Here is a 22,090-nt window from a genome sequence, read left to right as displayed (position 1 = left end):
CTAAATTAACAAGGTCTGGAACAGAGTTAGTGTACTGATGTCAGTTTCCTGGTTTAATCATGACTATCATTATTTACCATATAATTGGGGGGAAATTAAGTGGAGTACATACAATAACTTTTCCAATTTCTTGTACATCTTAAATGATTTCAAAATTGAAAACTATGAAAAATTAAACAGTGGTACATGCAGCCAAATATTCTGTGCTAAAAAGAAATGACCTAGCAAGCCATGAAAAAACATGGAGAAACCTCAGATGCCTATTACTAAGTGAAAGAAGCCAATCATACAGAATGTACAAGCTACATATGTACTGTTTGTTTCCAACTATATAACATTCTGGAAAAGGCAAAACTATACAGACAGTAAAAAGATCAGTGGTTGCTGAGGCAGGGGAGAAGAGGGATGAATAGGTGCAACACTGAGGATTTTTAGGGCAGTGAAGTTACTGCGTATGAAACTATAATGGTGGACACATCTTTATACATTTGTCCAAACCCAAGGAATGCACACCAAGAGTGAACCCCAGTATAAACTATCAACTTTGCATAATAATCATGTATAGATGTAGATTCATCAATTGTAACAAATAGAAAATATAATAGAGGAGGCTATGCATATGGGAAATCTCTGTACCTTCTGCTTTTTTGCTTTGAATCTAAAACTATTCCAAAAAATAAAAAAGTCTATTCAAACAAAAGACTAGAATCGACCTGAGACCAAAATAAACATTGAAAAGCAAAATGAGGAAAATATTTGTAGCAATTATTAGCAATCAAATTTTCATGTCTTTTTTTAAAAATGATTTTATTTATTTTTAGAGAGGAGAAGAGAGGGAGAATGAGAGGGAGAGAAACATTGGTCAATTGCCTCTTGCATGCCTCCAACCAAGGACCTGGCCTTCAACCCAGGCATGTGCCCTGACTGGGAATTAAACCTGCGACCTTTCAGTTCACAGGCCGGCACTCAGTCTGCTGAGCCACACCAGTGAGGGCTTCATGTCTTTTATTTATAAAGAACTCATGCACACTCATACAGCAAGCCCTGAGTGAACTGGAAAGAGGGCTTAAGAGAAACAGCAAGTGCCCCAAAAGAGAACTTTTGTAGATATATTTTTATAAGTGTTTATTTGAAATTTTCTGGAATCCTCAAATTTAATAATGCACTACAAATGCCCTTGGAAACATACACTAGAAAGGGGAAAATGTTTAGCATATTACTGTACCTGTGAAGAGTAACCTCACCTAAGAGGAAAACAGCTTAAAAGATACAAAACAGAGCATTGTAAATTTGCATTGTTTTGAAGTAGCTTAGAGAATTTTGAAAGATCTTGTTATATGTAGTCTATCCTCCAAAAATCTCTCTCTTTTTTCTTCAGGTGTAAATTAGTTGTTTGAAAGCAACTGAACAATGGAGCCAGACATCATTCGAATGTACTCTTCATCCCCACCACCACTAGACAATGGAGCCGAGGATGAGGATGATGATGAATTTGGGGAATTTGGTGGGTTTTCAGAAGTTAGCCCTTCTGGTGTAGAGTTTGTTGATTTTGATACACCAGATTATACTCGTCCCAAGGAAGAGTTTGTACCTTCAAACCATTTTATGCCAATTCATGATTTCTCAGAAAATGTGGATAGCCTTACAAGCTTTAAGTCCATTAAAAATGGTAATGATAAGGACATCACTGCTGAACTTTCTTCTCCTGTGAAAGGACAGTCTAATGTTTTACTCTCCACCACCAGCAAAGAAGTAATTCCATCTAAAACTTTAGATACTTCCAGTGACGGCATAGAAAGTCCAGGAGATTTAAATAAAATAATAGAGCAGAGACAGACTGTTGGAACACCTGAAAGTTTCTCTCTGGGAGATTTTAGAACTGATATGAATCTTCATCAAAACAAGCAGTTAGAGAGCTGCAATGGTGAAAAGCCTCCTTGTCTGGAGATTCTAACAAATGGGTTTGCAGCATTGGAAACTGTAAATCCTCAGGGAACAGATGACCTGGACAGTGTGGTGGATTCAAAAGGAATAAAGCCTCTTAGCACTCATAATACTGAGTATAGTTTAGATGGTGCACATAGTCCTGCTGAGGAATTTGCAGATTTTGCCACATTTTCCAAAAAGGAAAGGATACAACTAGAAGACATAGGATGTGCAGTTTTAAGTGATAGAGAAGCACTAACCATTCAGGAAAACAATGAAATTAACAGAGTCAGTGAACTGAATTCTGAAAAAGATGAGTCTTTGGGTAGAAGCTTTGATGATAAAGGAGACACTGAAGGAGAGGATCAGATTTGCATTTCAGAAACAAGCATGAAGAGTAATGGAGATTTCAGTACTAATAAACAAGGCCTTCCAACATTGCAACAGGATGAATTTTTTAATTCAAGTGTTCAATCAAAGGCTTGGAGTTTGGCAGACTCAGCTGATAATTCAGAAGCCAGAAGGAGAGAACAATGTAAAACTGAGGAAAAACTTGATTTATTTACTTCCAAATGTACTGACCTATGCATGGATTCTATTAAAACTCTTGATGCTGAAGATAAAGTTAGTTCTTCCAAAGAAGAAAGTAGAAAATTTACTAATTCCCAAAGCCCCAGCATTGATGCTACAGAAGAAAATGTTTTGGATGATTCTATCAGTGTAAAAAATGGTGATAGTAGTAACAACTTTGTGACTTGTAAAGATACCAGTAAGGATGATTTTGGTGACTTTGGCACAGCCGGTGTCACAACTGCACCTTTAGTTACTGCTCCTCAAGATTCAATGAATGATGTCACTTTTGAAGAGTCCTCAGAGCACTTTCCTCATGTTAGTGAACCAAGTGATGACTTTGGAGAATTTGGGGTCACAAATGCTGTTTCTTGCCAAGAGGAAGTTATAATTAGTGAGTCAGACCAAAAACAGAATTCTAATCGTTTTTCAGAGGAGTGTAAGTTGACAAGAAATTCTTCAGGAATGGAACCTGTTTCAAAACTAAAAATTGGGCAAGAAGGTGATTTTGGAGATTTTGATTCTGTGCCAAATATTCAAGAGGACTGCAGTGCTTTTCAAGACTCTGATGATTTTGCGGACTTCAGTTCAGCCGGTCCTAACCACGTCGTAGATTGGAATGCTTTTGAGGATGGACAGAAAGATAGTTGCTCTTGGGCTGCTTTTGGAGACCAGCAGGTTGCTGAATCTCATCATCGAAAGGAAGCCTGGCAGTCACATAGGACAGATGAAAAGACTTATACTCTGGAAACCCCCCAAACACATGGTGTCCCTTTAGCAACTTCCAAAGGAGCAGTTGCTCGTGGCCATTTACAGGAAACAGCCACTTCGGTTCAGGTATTTACTAATTTTTTCTATTTTTATATGACATAAAATATGCTGTGGAGGCTTCTAATTGCACTTTTGGAAAAAAATTTTTTAAAGTGGATACCTATTAAGGAGTCTTTATGGTATGTAATACTTGCCTGATTTGTAGATCAATTACAGTTTTACAGGCCTTTGGTAAACTTGAAATAGGCAGTCCTACAATAATGCTTGGTAAACTTTTTCTTTATTTCAATGAGTTTTTTACTATTTAAAGACATTCATCAACTTGGTTTTTTGTTGAATATAAATATAACTTACGTAAAAATTCACTAATTAATTATCCCAGCGAATCCTTCAATTTAACAGTGATTTTAAAAGGTTAAATTGAGATTTAGAAGGCCTTTTTTTTTTAGGCTTCAGAAAACAGCATCATAACTTAGCCTATCAAAGACCTACGAAATTGGAGTACTGTTTTGATAGCAGGAGAGAGTAATCAGAATTTGAAACTTCAGCCTGTGCTAAAAAGGCTATAGGGACTTGAAGGATAGAAGAAGAATTTGAAAAAAGCAGATTTGGACGTCATACTTTAACAGATACTAAAAGACCTGGGGTGAGGGTATGAGAGAGAGATTAAAGATTAGGCTTAGTAAGAATAACCATGGCTGACTTACTGTGGCTATATTTATTTGCTTATAATTTCTTGCAAAAATGCACATTTATAGTTACACGTCTTGTTCAGTGGGAATGTCAAGGAGAATGTTTTTTACCCTCCTGGACTTTATCCTCTTCTGGTCTAGTCTCTTTCAGAGAAGATTCATTAACATTTATTTTGACCTAAAATAACCCCTAGAGGTGCAGCTTGATACCCAAGTTGTTTTACCTTTCCTCAACCTCGGGGGTGTGAAAGAGAACACTTGGAAATAACTGCTTTATGCTGACAATTGACATATGTAACACTTAGCCCATGGGCTTATTTTAAAGATACTGAGAACAAATCAGAATCTATAAAGTCTACTTCTCCAGTTATCTTCTGCTAAGCAAACCATTTTTAATTGGAAATACCTCTAAAGTCTGAATGTTAATTGAAATGGTTATACATCATTGCTTTAACACCTTTAATACTTTAAGATATTGTTAAAATTAATGGTATTACAAGTTGTACAAAGCTGATCACTTTTCATTTGACTGTGAATGTCTGAATAGCTTGATTTGCTAATTCAGTTATTACATGGTTTAGCTAATATGTGTTATTTCTGATGAGGAATTTATTATTGAGGCAGAAGCTTGCCATTGTGAACAAGGAGTGAATTAATTATATAATGCAAAGCAAAGACAGTTGGTTTTGACCTAATTCTTTTCCTCTTTAGTTTCATTTTACTTGAGTATAAGGTGACACTGGTATTGGATGATCTTTCATTTATAGCCTTAGAACTTTTAACATCATCAGATAATGAATTTTTAAAGGACCACTTTAAAAAGGAAACTTTTTTGTGTCATACAAGTTGATCGAAGTTAGTTATTTATAATTCGATAACTGAATATGGGAGGTAATAAAGTATATGGGCCTTAAGGAATCTTACAGATCTGGGTGTAAATTTTGATTCAGCCTCTTACAAGCGTTATGATTTAGGGCAAGTTACCTATGAACTGTTATCTGTGATGTCTACTTCAAAGGACTTTAGTGAAGATAAAATGACAGTAAATGTTAAAATAAGTGAAAAAAATCTGAAAAATCAGAATTTTGTATATGATTCTATTTTGTAAAAGTAAACTGTATAGATGTGGCAAGATCCATTAAGACTTAAGAGATTTGTTTGGCTTGGTCCTTAGGCTTATATTTTTGCTGAATGAATTGTGCAAAATGAGCAGAACTTGGAGGTGAGTGGTAGAATGGAGGAACTGCTGGAAAGGGCTGGAAGAGAACTTTGTAAGACAGTTGAGGTAGGGAATGAGTAAGCCTTGCTAGCTGAGTGAGTAAGTAGTTGGAAGTGACTTTCATTCTTTTTCTGTTGTCGTGAAGGAGGATTATGGCCTGCAGTTTCTTCCTTTTCCAGAATCTGCTAGAAAAGTCCATTATTTTTCTAGGAGAGGGTTAGATTTGTTAATATTTTTTAATGTTTCTCATAGTTGCTGCAATGTTGGGGTCCGCACAGAAACCTTCTAATAATTAATGACAGTATATATTAGGTTTTTTAATGGTAAAATTTAAAATGACTCGTTCCTATTCAATCTTAACCTGGATGCAACAACTCTCTTGTGAACAGAGTGCTCTCAAGTGGTTTTGTGCAAATTCTGCTTTAACAAAATGTTGTGAAAGTCTTAGAATTCAGAGCTCAGTTAATTCAATTAAACAAACATGAGGAATGATTGTATTGTGAAATCAGACAAAGAGTGTAGTTGTAATTTCAGAGTTCTTAAACTTTTCACTATATTTGGTATGTGACATTGTCCAGGTCCCTATTTTGTAGTACTTTCTTTTTTTCCGCCTACCAAAAGGATATCTTAACCTTTTCAATAAAATATATCTTCCTTAGGTCAAGGGACAATCGGTTATTACAGCTTTACTGCAATAATTTGTTACTTAGGGGGAAATCGTTCAAGGAGAAATCTTTTAAAGTTATAAAGTGTTTTTAGAGAAACTAATTCTTAGGTGTGGATCCAGCAGGCCTCAAAGATGGGTGTAAACCTTGATATAAAAGCCATACATGATCATTTATTGAGAAATATTCTTTCTCTACAGTGATTTTTTTTTTTTTTTGAGAACCAAGAATTCAGTATTATTTCATTCTTTTAACATTCTTATAAATTTTGGAGAAAAGTAAATAGTGGTATCTGTTCTTTACTTTTGGGCTAAGATTTAAAACAAAACAAAATGACAACAAAAACCAAAATCCTCCTTACTTTCAAAGCTGTCCTTTTTTCAAAAAGACCATTATGTATACTGTTTTACAGTTCATTCGTTCTCTCCTTCCCTCCCTCCCTTCCTTCTTTCTTTACTTGTTTTATTTTTTTAACCTGTTAATGTCCCAGAAAGGAACCCTGACTGATAGCCAAGATGCCTTTTTCTTAGATGTGTGTATAGTAAAAAAGATAATGTCATAAGCACTACATTTAACTTTGGTCTTCTGTAAAATTTGAAGAGTATTGCCCTGATGTTATACTTAGGTAATTAGTGAGTAATTTTTTTATATTAATTGGCTGTAGAAAAGGAAGCTATGAGTCATTCTTTCTTATTAGCCATCTAATTCATATTACTACTGGGATATTTGTATTTTAGATGAAGAGTCATTTTGAGAGCTTTAAATATTAAGAGTATCACAAAAAGGAGAAGAGAATCACTTTGGCTTATGTTATTTTGAAATTAAGTGATTAGTTTGTTCACCAGAAAGTTAGCATTCTCAAACTGATTGTAATCCTGTATTTTCACCTTTGTTTGTTTAATCATCGGCCTAAGATATGTGCAGGTTTTCCTTTATTTTAGGGAACACTTGAACTTACTACTGAAAACAAACCTAAGCAGCAAAAGATACAAACTTCTAGTTATAAAATAAATAGGTCCTGGGGATGTAATATACAGCATGGTGATCATAGTTAATAATACCTTTATTTGATATTTGAAAATTGCTAAGAAAGTAGATCTTAAAAATTCTCATCACAAGAAAAATTTGTAACTATGTGGTGATGGAGTTAACTAGACTTAACTGTGGTGGTCATTTTGCAGTATACATATACCAAATCATTATGTTGCACACCTGAAACTAATATAATGTCAATTATATCTCAACAAAATAAGATTTTTGTCCTTATAGCTCTTGACTAATCTGAAATATTTGGATAGAAATTCCTTTTGTTATTTTTCCCTCAGAAAATGTGAAATTCTGGGCTATGACTCCAAAATACAGACTTTGGCACAAATAACTCCCCTTTTTTATTACAAAACCTTTTATTATAAAATCATAAGTATGTAATTCTGTAACATAACAATATCACACTCAAGCACACCCCATGACATTGTAGGCGAAATGTTCAAATTAAAACTAGAAATTATTACACCCTTACTATTACCCTGCCAACCACATTCAAGCAGGCATTACTTCTACCGGACCCTGTAGATAAAAATACTTTATTAGATTTATCCAGAAATTATGTAGAAGGTGCAAAGCATCTTTTTAGAGCATGGTAAATATTACACCGGTCACTCTTATATACCTTGAAATTGGGAATTGATAAGTATACAATTGTAGGCTGTACAGTACTTGATGACTTACTTAATATTTTATGGTGTTGAGGCATAAGGTATCCTTTTAAATGGAAGATTAAGTTACTCAGTGGATTTTATGTTTGTTCTAAACTTCCACTTACGAGTAAGACTTAATGCTATCAATATTAAAACTATTAACAATAACCAACTTCTGTTCCCAAGAAAGAAAGGAAAACCAACTAGAAGTATATTTAAGGAATTTTAGGAGTTACTTTAAATACAAGATATTTTAAAGGAGATAACACATTTGAGTGGCATAAAAACCAGAGTCTAGGACCCTAGATGTGCTGGTCTTACACCCCACTTTGAAAAACTGAATGAGACTTTTAATACACCTAATGTGCTCATACTCTCGTGTAGTTGTTTATAAAAATAGAGGTGTATCAGTTAGAGATCTCCAGAGAAACAGAATGAGGAGGATGGATGGACGGATGGATGGGAGAGGAGGGGCAGAGTGAGATTATAAGGAATTGGAATTTGGAAACTGAAAAGTTTCAAGCTCTATAGCTTGTAGGCTGTCTTCTGTGATTGGATGAGACCCACTCGTGTTAGGAAAGACAATCTGCTCTGCTCAGCCTACCAATTCAAGTGTTAATCTCATCCAGAATCACCTTCACAGATACACCCAGAATAATGTTTAATCCATTGTCTAGGCACCTAATGGCCCTGACAAGTTGACACCTAAAATTAACCATATGGGAATACTACATGTCTATATACAGTTTTCAGGATTTTTAGAAAACTTGTAACCTGTTTGTGACTGAGGCATATCAGTTGAGAAGCTCTGCATTGGATAATATGATTTATTTTCACAAATGGGTAAAATGAAAATGGGTGTTTATATACCCTAGGGCTTTCTTCCTCCAACCACAGATAGACAATATGAGGGAACTGGGAGTGAATATAAATGAATTCATGTGTGATCTTTTGCCCCCATTGATGAATTAAACAATTGGGCAGTTAATCATTTCTGCTTTACCAGAAATCTTACCAGGTTTGTGAAAACCATAAAAATGTAAAGACATTCAAGGTAATAAGGGACCCTGACAGGAAAACACATATGTTTGAAACAAGAAATGCTGTAAAAGTCAGTGAACCTTTGGAGAGTACACTGGCTTTCCAAGGCCACATATGACTTTTATAAACCTCTTCCCCATAAAAGATATTTCAAATTTTATTTTACAGCGATATAAAGGTGAGTATGTTAGTATTAGATATTAAAACATTGTCATGAAGCCCTAAAATTATTGTGGGCCCTAGGCCCTGTGCCTACTAAGTTGGCCCTGAGCACAGTATAGTGCCTAAAGGCAATGCTCTGGGGTCCCACTGCCAGATTCAGATTCATGGTCCAGCACTGATTTACGTTATCCACTTCCCTGAATTTCAGGGTTAAAGGATAATAAAAGTGCTTACTTCGAAACCCTGATTATGAATATAAAATAAAATTGTGCATCTAAAGGTGCTTAGCACATTGTCTTGCATATAGTAAGTGCTCAGTAAATGTTAGTTGTTACTGAATAATCCCAGAAATGAACTTGGAAAATGGTCTTCAAAGGTGCAAGAAATAATCTTGCCAACTGGATTTTTCGGTGAATAGTGGAAAGTAATAGAGAGGCAAATGAGAATTTCTGTGGGAGTACCCCTACTTCTGGCTATATAATCACCCATCAAACTATTTTGAGAGCAAAGCTGCTGCTTTGGGCTCGTTTCCATTCTCAGAATTGGTTTTGTCAGGTATGAACTCTTCTGAGCGTAAGTGCTCTTGTGTGCGAGTAGCAGACCTCCACATTTGGCTTCCTAGGCATGAATAGAGAAAATCAAAGGGGAGTCTACCTGAAGAACATTTGACTTTCAACCCTACATTTATATTAGAGCCCCCACTAATTAGAATGTTTAATGGCTAATGTGCTGCTGTTTGCTTGACTTAGAATTTGAGACTTGTATGGATTGAAGGACATGACTAAGTTTTATAAACTGGTATTCAGCTAACCAGTTGCCAGTTTCCTAATTCCAAATTTAAGGGACAACTGATTACTATTTTTTCTCTCTGACTTTGGAGTCAAAGCCATTCAAAATTTAAGTAATCAATAATGAATATTATTTTGTTTAGTTACTGTTGTAACCTCAGCTAAAATTTAGTATGCTAAGTGTGTGCACTTATTTGTTACCCTCACATTAATATTGAATGCAGCGCTGACTCAGTAAAAATTTTCATTTTGCTTTGTTGAAAACTATGAATTGTCATGTTAAATGAAATAATTTGCTTTTTAAAGTGTATTCATCATCTCAGCAGTTAACAGTTGAATACCTTATCTAATGACTAAAAATGTTTGAAAGACCAAAAAAGTGGGTAAAAACAAAATTTAATGAAAAGAAAGTAGGCTTTATTTAGAGTCTGACTTTGGATCGAATTCTTGCTGTGCAACATACCAGCATGAGACCAGTTAGTTATTTTAATCACCCTTAACTTTAGTTTCTTCATCTGTACCATGGAAACAATAATACTTATCTTTCAGGATTTCTTTTAAAAGATTTGTCAAGTAATAATATATGTAGAGCATCAAGCGTAGTACCTTAAAAGACATGCATTCAGCTGTTATTACTTATACATGCTATACTTATATAAACGTATCGAACCTGTGTACAAAAATGATTTTGGTGGCTTACAATAATATATACTTTTGTAAGTAGAACAAATATGCCCCCTGCAGTCTTGAATAAAAGTGCAGCGCTTTTTTTAAAAAATCTATTGCACATTAATATAGTAAATATTCCTGTACTAACTATGTGTAGAAACCTAGGTACTAGAGATTGAAGATAAAGCATAGTCCTTGCCCTCAAAGCTCCTTAATTTTTAGAAATTGAATTTAGAACTACTTTGACAATATAATATAATGGTTAAGAGTGCAAACTCAGAAACTATACTTCCTAGGTTAGGAATATCTTCCTCATGTAAATCCATGAGGCAATGTGCAAGTTAATCTAACCTCTTAGTGCTCCATTTTTCTCATCTAAAAAATTAGGGTGACAGTATTATTATTACCTCGCTAGTATGGGTCGTCTTCTTTTTTTTCCTTTTCTTTTTTTATCCTCACCCAAGGACATGCTTATTGATGTTTAGAGATAGGGGAAGGGAGGGAGAAAGAAAGGGACAGAAACATTGATTGGTTGCCTTTTGTACACACCCTGTCTGGGCCAAACCAACAACCTTTCTAGTTTGCAGAACGACGCCCAACAAACTGAGCCACACCAGTCATGATCCTCATATGGTTCTTATATTTAAATGAGCTAATATTTGTAAAGCATTTACAATAATGCTTGGCACATGGTAAGCACTATGTAAGTGTTAAATAAAACCAGTAATGCACCATACAAGGCTTTTGTAGTTTCTGGCTATGTTTCAGAAAACATCTTTTGATCTTTTGCTGAATTTGGCCCTCCCTTTTTCCTGGACTGGGTTATACTAATATTGCCTGCTTTAGATGTGCTGCTTTGTCTGCCTATGGAAACTAGAGCTGAACCAGTCTGACTTTACCACTAACTCCAAATGATATAATCTTTTGGAATTTTGCATCAAATATAAGTCCACATGTACTATAACATGCTAATAAATATTATTGTTCAATTGACATCTTTTTCTAAGTTAGTAAGCTACATGGAGTTTAAAATTTGAGCAGTGCACTAATTTAATCAAAACTTAGGAGTAGACTTCTGTTATGGCTAGATATATTCTATATAGAAACAAGAGTTCATATAATCAGGAAACTTAACTAAGGTTCCTTTTTTGTATGTCCAATAGAATAAACCCAAGTTTAAGTAACATTTTACATTATTGACTCAGGATTTGATGCAATATTAATTGCACCACTGATTTGGTTTAAGGTTGTTGCACATATTAAACTATCCTTGGATGATAGTGTTGAAGAAAAATTGTATATATTTTAAAACACTTAAAATTACTTAATTAAAAAAACACAGAATATTTACCAATCCAGAGGTGAGCAACAGTAGGTTTCCAGCTGTAAGTAAGCAAAGCACACTTTATTCTATTATTATTTATTAATTTTTGTATTACTTGTTTGTATTACAACTGTAAACCTACTTTTGCCCAGCTCTGTATAACAGTTTTAGATCCCTTTTATCTCATGCTTAAATTTTATGTCCAAAATAACAATGATTTTTTTAAAAATTTAGTGTCTGATTATCATTTATTTTGGAATATCTGCTTCTTAAAAGAAACCTGTTTGGTCACAAGAGAAACAATTCTTGTGGTATGTTTTTTAACTTTTCTTCTGAGCATTATGGTAATTATATTCTATCATATGTACCATAGTAAACTATCATACTTACCAAGTAACTTAGACATTGTTTTATCACATTTTTGAATTTTTAACTTTATTGTGCTTCTGGGAAAGTAAAGCACTCTTAAACACACCTAATGTGTGGTTTATACACTTTGTATTTCATAATGTGATCAAGGTATAAATCATAAATGCCAACAAATCAACCAAAATGTTCACCAAAGTTTAGTATTTATAGATAGTGGCAGTAACAGGTTCTATTTATATATGCAGCTCTTTAAAAGATCTTTTTAAAGTAGGTACTTTTTTCTAACTGAATAGGAGGATCTTGGGGAGTATGCAAAATATTGGGATTATTCAATTTCCTGTTGTAATATGCTAGAAACTAATAGATTGAGACAAGTTTTTTCCAAAATGATTTAGAATGCTAAATAGTGATAGAGAAACATTCTTAATGAGATTTCAACCTAGTTTTGACAATTTTATTCCCTGGCAGGCTCTGCGTGTATGTGTATTGTCTGTATACATACACACAGAGCCTGTGTACATAACATAGTAGTAAAAGCTACCACTTCTTGAGTACACACTAGGTGCCAAGTACTTATCCTCTAATTTATTGTCTATCCTGTGAGGTAAACACTTAGATCTCCAAGTTTATAAATCCAGAATCTGAGTCTCAGCCCCTTGAGTCCCCAGATCTCTATTAAAAGTGTTATAATTACATCAGCCATTTACTAACTGGAATTAACTAGGAGTAAATAAAGTGTAAGATTATTTATTACCATGAACAACATAGTATAGTAGTAAGAAACTCCTTTCAGAGGATACCTTTTTACCATCAAACAGGTCTTGTGGATAGTTGGAAATTGATACACTTTTAAAAGTAATATGTTAGAGGAAATTTAATTTTAATCAAAGTCTTTGTTAATTCTGTTAGCTATTTTCTTGTTGAATTTTTGAAGAGTTCCTCCTTGTGTTGGGCAGGACTGTTCAGTTAGTGGACTCTGGTTACTTGAATCTTTGTTACTTGTTTATTGTTCGACCTCATTTGGGCAACCTGTGGCCTGAGAGACAAATCTGCCGTGCCACCCATTTTAGTACATAAGGTTTCACTGGAACACACCCACGCTTATTTGTGTGTGGAGGATCTGCAAAGCCAAAAATATTTACTATCTGACCCTATTTAGAAACAATTGCCTGCTTCATTCAACAATAGAGTTGAAGCTATTTAATGTAATATCTAATCCTAAAGATATACGGAATTTTCTTTTAAAATTTCCATGTAATTTATATTCTTAATGAGAAAAGGTTAGGGAAGAAGTAAAACATTGAGGTAATTAGATTAACATAACATTCTGTTTCCTCAGTACATTCTACTAATTTAAGTATATTCCACAGAATTTGCTCACTGGTGTACCTAAAACTTGTTACATTTATAATATTGCCCAAATGATTGAATGTGTTTTGGGGTCATTTCTTCCTTTGACAATTTTTTTTTTCTATCTCATTAAAAAGCTAACAAAGAAGATAGCAGAAAGATTCTGTTTTAATTTACAGACAAATAAGATTTGGTCTTATGTGAGTTTTTGTTTACCTTCCCAGCCCATGAGAGGCCAACACTCCTCATGTTTCCAATTAGATGGTTATCTGATCCCTTTAAAAGTAATGTCTGCCCATTCCCTCTGTTGAAGCTTTAAACACGGTCCCCTTGACGCACTCAAGTTTCACAAGCCTTGGGATCTTGAGTCTACTTGTTACTGGGGGTTTCATAATTGATACTGAGAACTTTTCTCATGTCGTAGACATCAGTATAAAGGTTTTAGGGTAACTTGGAGAGATAGCAGAAGAGTACCCTGAAACAGATTTTGCAGTGTTAAGTTTTTTGCTCTGATACTGCTTTCAAAAGAGATATTTTAGTTGGGAAAATATGTTCGTGAAAATTTTTCCTTTTGGTTTTTATTTTCCTGTCTGCTCACTGTACTATACAACAGAAATCAAGTGTTAACCTGTTTGCATTACTTAGTAGAAAGTACCACCATGATGCAGCATTTTTGTACAGTGGGTATCATTTTCAGAAGTATGCTTAATCTTCCAACAAGCTTTAATTTATTAACAATTTGTATCCCTAGATGATGTTTAAGCAGTAAATTGAGCTACTATTCAATTTTACATGTATCTGAAATAGGAAAGTGGGAATAAATGCTATTGTAGGTTTTCACATGTAGAATAAACCTAGTGGTATCAAAAAAAAGTTAATGTAAATCTCATAAGTTTTAATTAATGCAAATGCCAATGTTCTTGATGAAAATGCTTGGGAATATGCAGGTTTTGCTTGGAGGAAAGGCAGTGTTTTATTCAAAAATACGTATACTCATATACATACCATAAAAGAGTGCAGAAATGGAATTTCTAAAAGATAACACTGATCATCCCAATAATAAATGAACTGTTGAATTTCTAAGTAAAAACTGAAACATTCCTTCCTACTTTGGTTTGTTGTTAGCAGCACCATTTCAAAATTCAAGTTTATGTCCAAGAAAAAAGGTTTGTTCATCCATAATAGCATACTTTACAAGCATCCAATCTTATTGGTCCTAAATTTAGAGTATGTGAGTTGTAATAAGAAGCATCCCAATGTGTTGTAAAGAATATGAATGTTATCTGGTATTTGTTTTTATTTTTGCTTTTTCAAAATTTGAAATTACTCTCTCACTTTACAATTGGATAATAATTTCTTCTTCGTAGATTTTTCTAATGGATAAAAAACATGAATTTCTAAAGTACAAGATATGGTGCTTGGTGTGTAACTACATTTATTTTTCACCACTCTAGTGCCATGATTATTTAAAGTAATCATTTAAAACAGGTGTTCTGTGAATAATTGTGCTACCTGACTGCTAGTTTCCCTGAGGGGGTGTGTGTGTAATGATAAAATTATGACATTATTAAAACTGGAGAAATGAAAATAAACTTTTGGGGTGTGTTTTGGTACAGACAGCTTTACTAAACCGCCTGGAGCGAATTTTCGAAGCATGTTTTCCTTCCATATTTGTACCTAATACTGAGGAAGAAGTTACTTCCCTGAAGCACTTACTGGAAACAAGCACCTTGCCAATAAAAACAAGAGAGGCCTTAGCTGAAAATGGGTAAGTAGTAGGCAGTTAGATAACACGTATATGTGTTAGTTTCTACTATTATAATTTATAAGGTTATCTTAAAACATTAAGGTTCTAAAACATTAGTATGTTAAAATTTAAAAAATCATACTGTGCAAAAGGACATGATATTTATTAAACTTCACCCAAGGATGTTTTTATTGATTTTAGAGAGAGAAGCCCTGGCCAGTGTGGCTCAGTGATCTGATTTTAGAGAGAGAAAGAAGGAGAGAGATGTGAGAGAGAAACATTGATCCATTGCCTCCTGTTTGTGTCCCGACCAGGGGTCAAGCTTGCAACCTAATAAGTATGTGCACTGACTGGGGACAAATCCACAACCTTTTGATATATGGACAATGCTCCAACCAACTGAGCCATCGGCCAGGGCAAAAGACATGATTTTTTTAAAACCCTCTCTGCTTCTCCATTTTTGAGTGTGCGCGCGCGCGCGCACACACACACACACACACACACACACTGTATATATAGTTCTAAATCACTATTTTAACCACTCAGTCTTACATATTCTCATTTTGACTTCATAGTATGATAAATGAGAACTTAGATCTTATATATGCTATTGCCCTCCCTTTATCATCCCAATATATTTTAGTTTTCAGTTAAATTTTTATTTGGTATTTTTATTATAATCATGTAAATAAGGTTCCTTGCTTAGCCACTATTTTCTTTATAGTACAGCTTTTTCATGGACTTAATAATTGATTCTCTTTTTCCATTTCTAAGTCTTTCCCTACTAGCCAACAACCTGTTAATACAGTTTTACTTGCGGTCCAACCTGTCAGGCTGGGCATGCCATGTTTTTTCTGGTCCCCCATGTTCCTTGTCAGGTCTCTTAAACACATGTTGTCTTGGCAACTTCCTTTCACTTAGATCCCACTTTGGTCGAGCATATTGTCTAATAACCTCCTGAGGAAAAAAGGTATATAGGAAATAAGGTTTTATTTTCTTTTACTCTCACATTAAATTTATAATTTAGGATCTCTTGTTGCTAGTATCCTGAAATTTCACAATGAAATATGAATCTTTATTTATTCATTGGACTGAGTCTTGGGTAGGACCTTTCAATCTGCAGACCTCTGCTCTTCAGTATGGGACAGTTCTTTTGTAGTGACAGTTACCTTCCCTCCATTGTCTCTCTTTTCTTTATGGAACTCCTATTAATTAAGAGCTGTTAGAGGGCCTACATCGATTTTCTAATTTTAATTTCAATTTTATTCTCATTCCTAGATTCCTACATTTTATTACTCTCACCTTGGTAGGCATTTTCTCCCTCTGCAGGTCTTTCCTTTGTCCCTCTTTGTGACCTCAGTATTTCTGGCTCAGGGTCATAAGTATCTCTTAATTTCATTGAAGATGGAGGTTATTTTTGCTTCTTGATTTTTGTTTTGGAATGATAGAAGAGTGCGAAAAGGTTTATGTTTTACCAGCTTGAAATTGTTTAGATATATTTTTTTAATTGATAGTTGTACAGATAGTTCATATTCTTAGACCCAAGAATCTCTTTCCAGGAGATTCATTCTAAGGAAATAACAACTCAACAACAACACACATCATAAAATACAAGAAGATACTTTTGCCTTACAATACAAGCTGAACAGTAAATCTTATTTTAAACTGTAGGGTTATAGCTAAATAAATTATGGTGCATCTGTCTTAATAGAACATTACACAGCCATTGAAAAAGATATATATGTAAATGAGGAAATGCTTAAAATCTGAAAAAAAATACAAAATTATACATATGCTATAATTGCAACTGTGTTTTTAGGGATCGGGACTCAAGGAGAAAACACAAATATTAAAAGGCTGTAATAAGAAGGTAGAATGCTGAGTTGATTTCTTTCCTCCCTTTAAATACCGTATTTTGCTATGTATAATATGCATTTTTTTTGCCCAAATTTTTGAGGGAAAAATAAGGATGTACATTATACATGGGTATAATAATTCCATGTATCATGCACACAAAAACATGGGTGCACATGATACATGGGAGCACATTATACATGGCAATATATGGGTATCCTTGCTTTGATATAAAAAACTTACAGGGTCAATTTTTGCTTGATTACTGGCATATTGTTTCAAATGAGTTTAACTTAGTTACTTTTCTAATGACTATAAGTGTTGGCTATTGATTTCATTCAAATTAATAGTTGTATATTCATGATAGACTCAAGATTAATTGGAATGTATAATATTTCACAGTCACAAAGTAGAATTCATGATTAAAACCTTTGAGTAAACCATTATTAGTGGCTTCATTGCTACCTTTACAGGGAACTGCTGGATGTATGGACAGAGCTACAGGATATCCATGATGCACATGGCTTGAGATATCAATGGGGCGGCTCCCATAGCAACAAGAAGCTTTTGGGCTCCTTGGGAATAGACACCCGAAACATTGTGAGTTTGTTAGTACCTTGAAAAATCCTTTAATCAACCTATAGATGTTTCTGAATTGTTACACTTCTATTCAAGATGCGATAAACTAGCTCCTCAGAAAAATAAATATTAGTTGATTTAAATGTTAATGTATTTTGACTATGCCAACTTTTAAACATAAATCTAAATTTTTCTCCAACATTTTTTATTTTTAGAAAAAATTGTTTAGTGTTTCTTCTTAACTATTAAATGAGGTGATTGGATTAAGAGATCAAAGATACAACCCCATATGGGTAATTTGACCATTTCTTCAATTTATCATTTATAATGTATGTAGTAAAGCATTCCAAGTGCATTTTGGAAAGAATTTCATTTTATAACAGATCATTCTCTAAATATATGTTCTTTCTCTCTAACACGTGTGTGTAGCTCTTCACAGGCAATAAGAAGCAACCTGTTATAGTGCCCATGTATGCAGCAGGATTGGTAAGTACAAAAGTTTCTCTGTGTGTACTTACCATTGCTGCATTTGTTCTGTAAAATCATTTTACATAGTAGGCCATGGAAAGTGTATTGTAAGGGCATTTAGTATGGGAACATTAAGGGAATATATATAATATCCTTTTTGATCTCATAAATCCCTTTAAATCTTGATCTGAGGATATTTTTCTGTATTGTTAGTTACAGACTTTTGTTTTAGATTGAAAATCACTTTTATTTTAGTACTAGTAGTGCTCATAAGTCTTTGTAAAATGCATCTCTGGAGGGCTTTCTTTTTTTCCTTTATTTTTTTCCTAAATTTGCTTTTAAATAGTAGGTGAAGTATCTGAAGGCTTAGATACCATTTGTTCTAATCCAGTTGTGATCAGTTTAAATAATGAAATATTGACACTATGGATGTATATAAAAGCTTGGAAATACCAAATTATAGTAACTGAAAATGACCAGGGCGCATAATTGGTCCTTGTTTTTCCATTAATGTTTTAAATGTGTTGATTTTTTTTTTTTTTTTAGATATGCCAGGTAGTCCAGAATAACTGAGGAATTTTCATTCTGTACCTTATCAAGATTCAGTCACATTTTAAAGTTGGATGTGTTTGTGTTTTTTGGTGTGTCTTTGAGTTATTGGTAAATAAAAATGTCCAATGTGTTAAACTAAAAATATTTTTAAATTCTTTTGCCAATAACTTGAAAATAAGGAGAAAATACTATGTTTAAGAAAGAAATAAAAAGCTAAGAAACTCTTGGTGTGGAATTTAAATTGTAGCCCTTTATGTGCATGTAAAAATGAATTTGCTGTGGAACTTGACCTTTCTTTAATCTAAAAATTTTCCATGAATAAGCTCTAATTATTGATATCAAATTGGACTGTTTTGCTTTGTTTTGTTTTTGTAGTTTTGTTTTGTGGAAGTGGACAAAAACCTTTTCTGTGCTCGTTCTTACCAGTTTCTGCTCCTTAATAAATACTTATCCTGTATATTCAAAACACCTTGATTATCCTTACACTCTTTTCTGTTGTGGGTAAATATAATCCAGAACACTTCTCTAACATTTTGGTTATTTGTATTTCTTTTTTCCTCAAGGAGTAGCATTCTGGAAATTGTTATTATTGTCACATTCATTCACTAGTAACCTACTTAATGCTTGTGTGTAGGCTTATCACATTAGCCAGTTCTTGAAGTTCAGTTAGAAGTTAGAGACAAATATTTATGTTTTATTTTGCTACCTTAATTACAATCTTTATTAGTAATCATTTACCATTTTTATAAGCTTTTAATATCAAAGTCGATTTAGTGAATGCATCATCTCATCCATTTTAGTGATGCCTTTACATTTAGAAATTTATTCTTTTCATATCTAGCTTCAAATTTTAATTATACCCCAATTTTTCCCATGGTGCTTTACATGTATTCAGTGTTCAATATCTTTTGATCTCATCTAGAGGAGTAGTATCTGAAATGATCATTTAAGTCACTGGTACTTGGACTTTAATGTGAATTGCTTGGAAGACTTGTTAAAAACACAATGCTGGACCAACCCCACCCCCCCACCCCCCAGTTTCTTATTCAGTAGGTCTGGGATGGGGCTCAAGAATTTGCACATCTGACAAGTTCCCAGGATATGCAGAAACTGCTGATTGGGGACTACATTGAGAACCACTGGTTTAGTGATAGCTCACATTTAAAAAGTTGGCTAAAACTAGTAATTGCCAAATGCATAGTTTCCTCGCATAAGGGCACACTAGAAAGCCTGTATAATGTGTATGGAAGTGTTAAACCATGCATTCATGAATTCAGTCTGTAAATTGCTTTAAATACCTTATGCCCTATTAGGGGTGAGAGGGGTGGGAGTTCTCCTGAAAATCTGTTTTTAGAAATTTACAGATTCTAACCTTATTTACTTAGTGGCTTTAATTCAGCCCACCCCCACCTCCCAGTTTACAGTAAAGGGAGATTTTTATTAGGGTCCGATTGATAAATATTCAAGAGGTTATGAAGTATTATGTTAAACTGTGTAAAAGCTTGGCTTTTTTCAGGCCAGTAACCTGGATTATTACCCATTATTATTTAGTGTTTGGTAGACTGTTGATGCAAAATGCTGATTTTTTTTCTTCGTTTCTACATTCATTCTGAATGTCCGCCTTTCTTACTCAAAAAATATATTAGATTTTTACACACCTAGCGGAACATGTAAGATGTTTTCCCCCTGAAATGGATGCGTCTCTGCTTTGCCAGTCCAAAGAGCCAAGTATTAAGGTTCCCATTTTTCAGTTGAGCCAGATTCAAGTACCAAATTCACATTGGAGCATGTAGACCTCATCACATTTCATAGTGTGTTTTAAAATCAGCTCTCACTTTTCCAGGCACCATCATGGTGTAATGTGTATGAAGGGTGCCCTCTCCTGAAAAAGACAGTGTCTGAAACATCATAAAATCCTTGGATTCTTAGGGCCAAGATCTACTATACTGCTGTGCTCGCCTTTTAGACTCTCCCTATCCCCACCATCACAACTTGGGCTTTTGCTTTTATGTGACAGTGATAACCAGGCACTTTGAAACAAATCTGATTTAAGATACAAGTTCTTCGAAAAGTTTGGGTTTCCAAGGTGGTATTGTGAAAATTTCCCATCATAGTACTGTAAGATTTTCTCTTAAACAAAACTTAAGAATAGCTCCTTTTGTCTTTAGTAACTTTCCAGATGACCTGTTTTTCCCTTTCTGCTTTCTGATAGATTAAATTTCTTATAAAGTTTATGAATTGATACCTCCCCAAATTAACGGCCAATATACCTTTTTCAGGGTATGCTAGAGCCCACCAAGGAACCATTGAAACCACTATCTGCTGCAGAAAAAATTGCTTCCATCGGTCAGACAACCACCATGTCACCAGAAATGAACACATGTACATCTGACCAATTCCAGGTAAAAATATCTGTATGTGTATAGATAGGTTCATGTATATCTTTACTCATATGTCCACAGACACTGTTGTTTCCCTCAATATATAACTTTGAGTTTTTGAAGTATTTTAAAACTTTGACTTTTTATGGACGTGATTTTGATTACTTGTTAAATAACATTTCTTGGAATACAATGAACAATTATCTTTAATTTCCAAGAGTAGAAAGGCACAAATTGATAACTGGCTAGTTATGAGCTAAGTCCTTTAAACCTATCTAAGCCTTAGTCTCGTTCCCTACAAAATGAAGACTTTGAAACAAGCATCTCTAAAAATCCCTTGCAGCTTGAACATTGTATGATCATAATTACTGACACACATACCTGGTAAGTGCTGGATTTCCCCTCCAAAATGGGAAACACTGCATTTAAACCAACTCTTCAAGTTTCCTATTGGGTGTTATTCTTGAAGCTTGCAAAATTTTATAAAGTAATAAAATTTGGGTGTGTTTATTACATCAAAAACTGTTGTTTGGGGCATTTGGATGAAACTGTTTTTCAGGTTGAAAATGATGTAACATTTATTAAAGCAGTCTATGAATTAAAAAAAAAAAAAAAAAAGGCTTTTACCTTTCCTATTCTTTACCTCCTAAGCACATTTAAGCACAAATTTTATTTTAGTCTAATATGTATAATATCAAAGCCTCCCTCTCACTTTTTATCTGGGGAAAATAACCATTTTAGTTTCCTTATTTTTCCCACATCAAATCAGAAGCTGATTGAGTGCTTGCAAATACTGTTTTTAGAAGACTGATATCTTTAAGTGACCATTACCATTTCGAAACCATATCCTTGCAGTGTTTGTCATTTTTTAACCTTAAATGTCATCTTCAGTTATATCTAACACAAAACAAAAGTGTATATTTGGACAGCCTTTCCCAAAATATGTGCTCCATTAAATACTAACCTCAGAGAAGTGCTACTAAAAAAGAGTTTCAGGGCAAAGTAAGTTCGGGGAATAACTTCATATCATACCCTACTTGGAGAGTCACAACATACACATTAAGGACTCTGAAAAATCCTGTAGTAAATAACCCTATTTAATTTTAATTCATGACTCAGATTGACTTAGCCACAGGACCTTTTCTGCTGGGACTAGGGGAGAAGAGTCCTAACACCTGTAGCACTAATGTTTTGAAGAAAATACTTTAGAAAATAGATGTAAAGCAAGTTTCTACCCTTTCAAGTAGATTTCAAAAAATATCTACA

At 34.0% G+C, this 22,090-nt stretch overlaps 1 protein-coding gene across 4 annotated transcripts in view; it reads left to right on the top strand.

Annotated features, from left to right (window-relative positions):
• AFTPH (aftiphilin) overlaps positions 1–22,090 on the top strand; it is a 63,062-nt gene that overhangs the window by 24,335 nt on the left and 16,637 nt on the right. For all 4 annotated transcript variants that reach the window (XM_054586891.1, XM_054586888.1, XM_054586890.1 and 1 more), the window contains exons 2-6: positions 1,379–3,333; positions 14,860–15,011; positions 17,318–17,444; positions 17,853–17,909; positions 20,723–20,845. In XM_054586891.1, coding sequence (XP_054442866.1) covers positions 1,411–3,333; positions 14,860–15,011; positions 17,318–17,444; positions 17,853–17,909; positions 20,723–20,845 — 2,382 coding nt within the window. In that variant the 5' untranslated portion in view covers positions 1,379–1,410. The remainder of the gene's footprint in view (positions 1–1,378; positions 3,334–14,859; positions 15,012–17,317; positions 17,445–17,852; positions 17,910–20,722; positions 20,846–22,090) is intronic.

Source organism: Pteronotus mesoamericanus, unplaced genomic scaffold (assembly GCF_021234165.1).
Source record: "Pteronotus mesoamericanus isolate MK-2021 breed Mesoamerican mustached bat unplaced genomic scaffold, CSHL_Meso_final contig_98, whole genome shotgun sequence".
Classification (NCBI taxonomy): Eukaryota; Metazoa; Chordata; class Mammalia; order Chiroptera; family Mormoopidae; genus Pteronotus; species Pteronotus mesoamericanus.
Note: the sequence above shows the minus strand (reverse complement) of the source record. Positions and strands in the feature narration are given on the sequence as shown.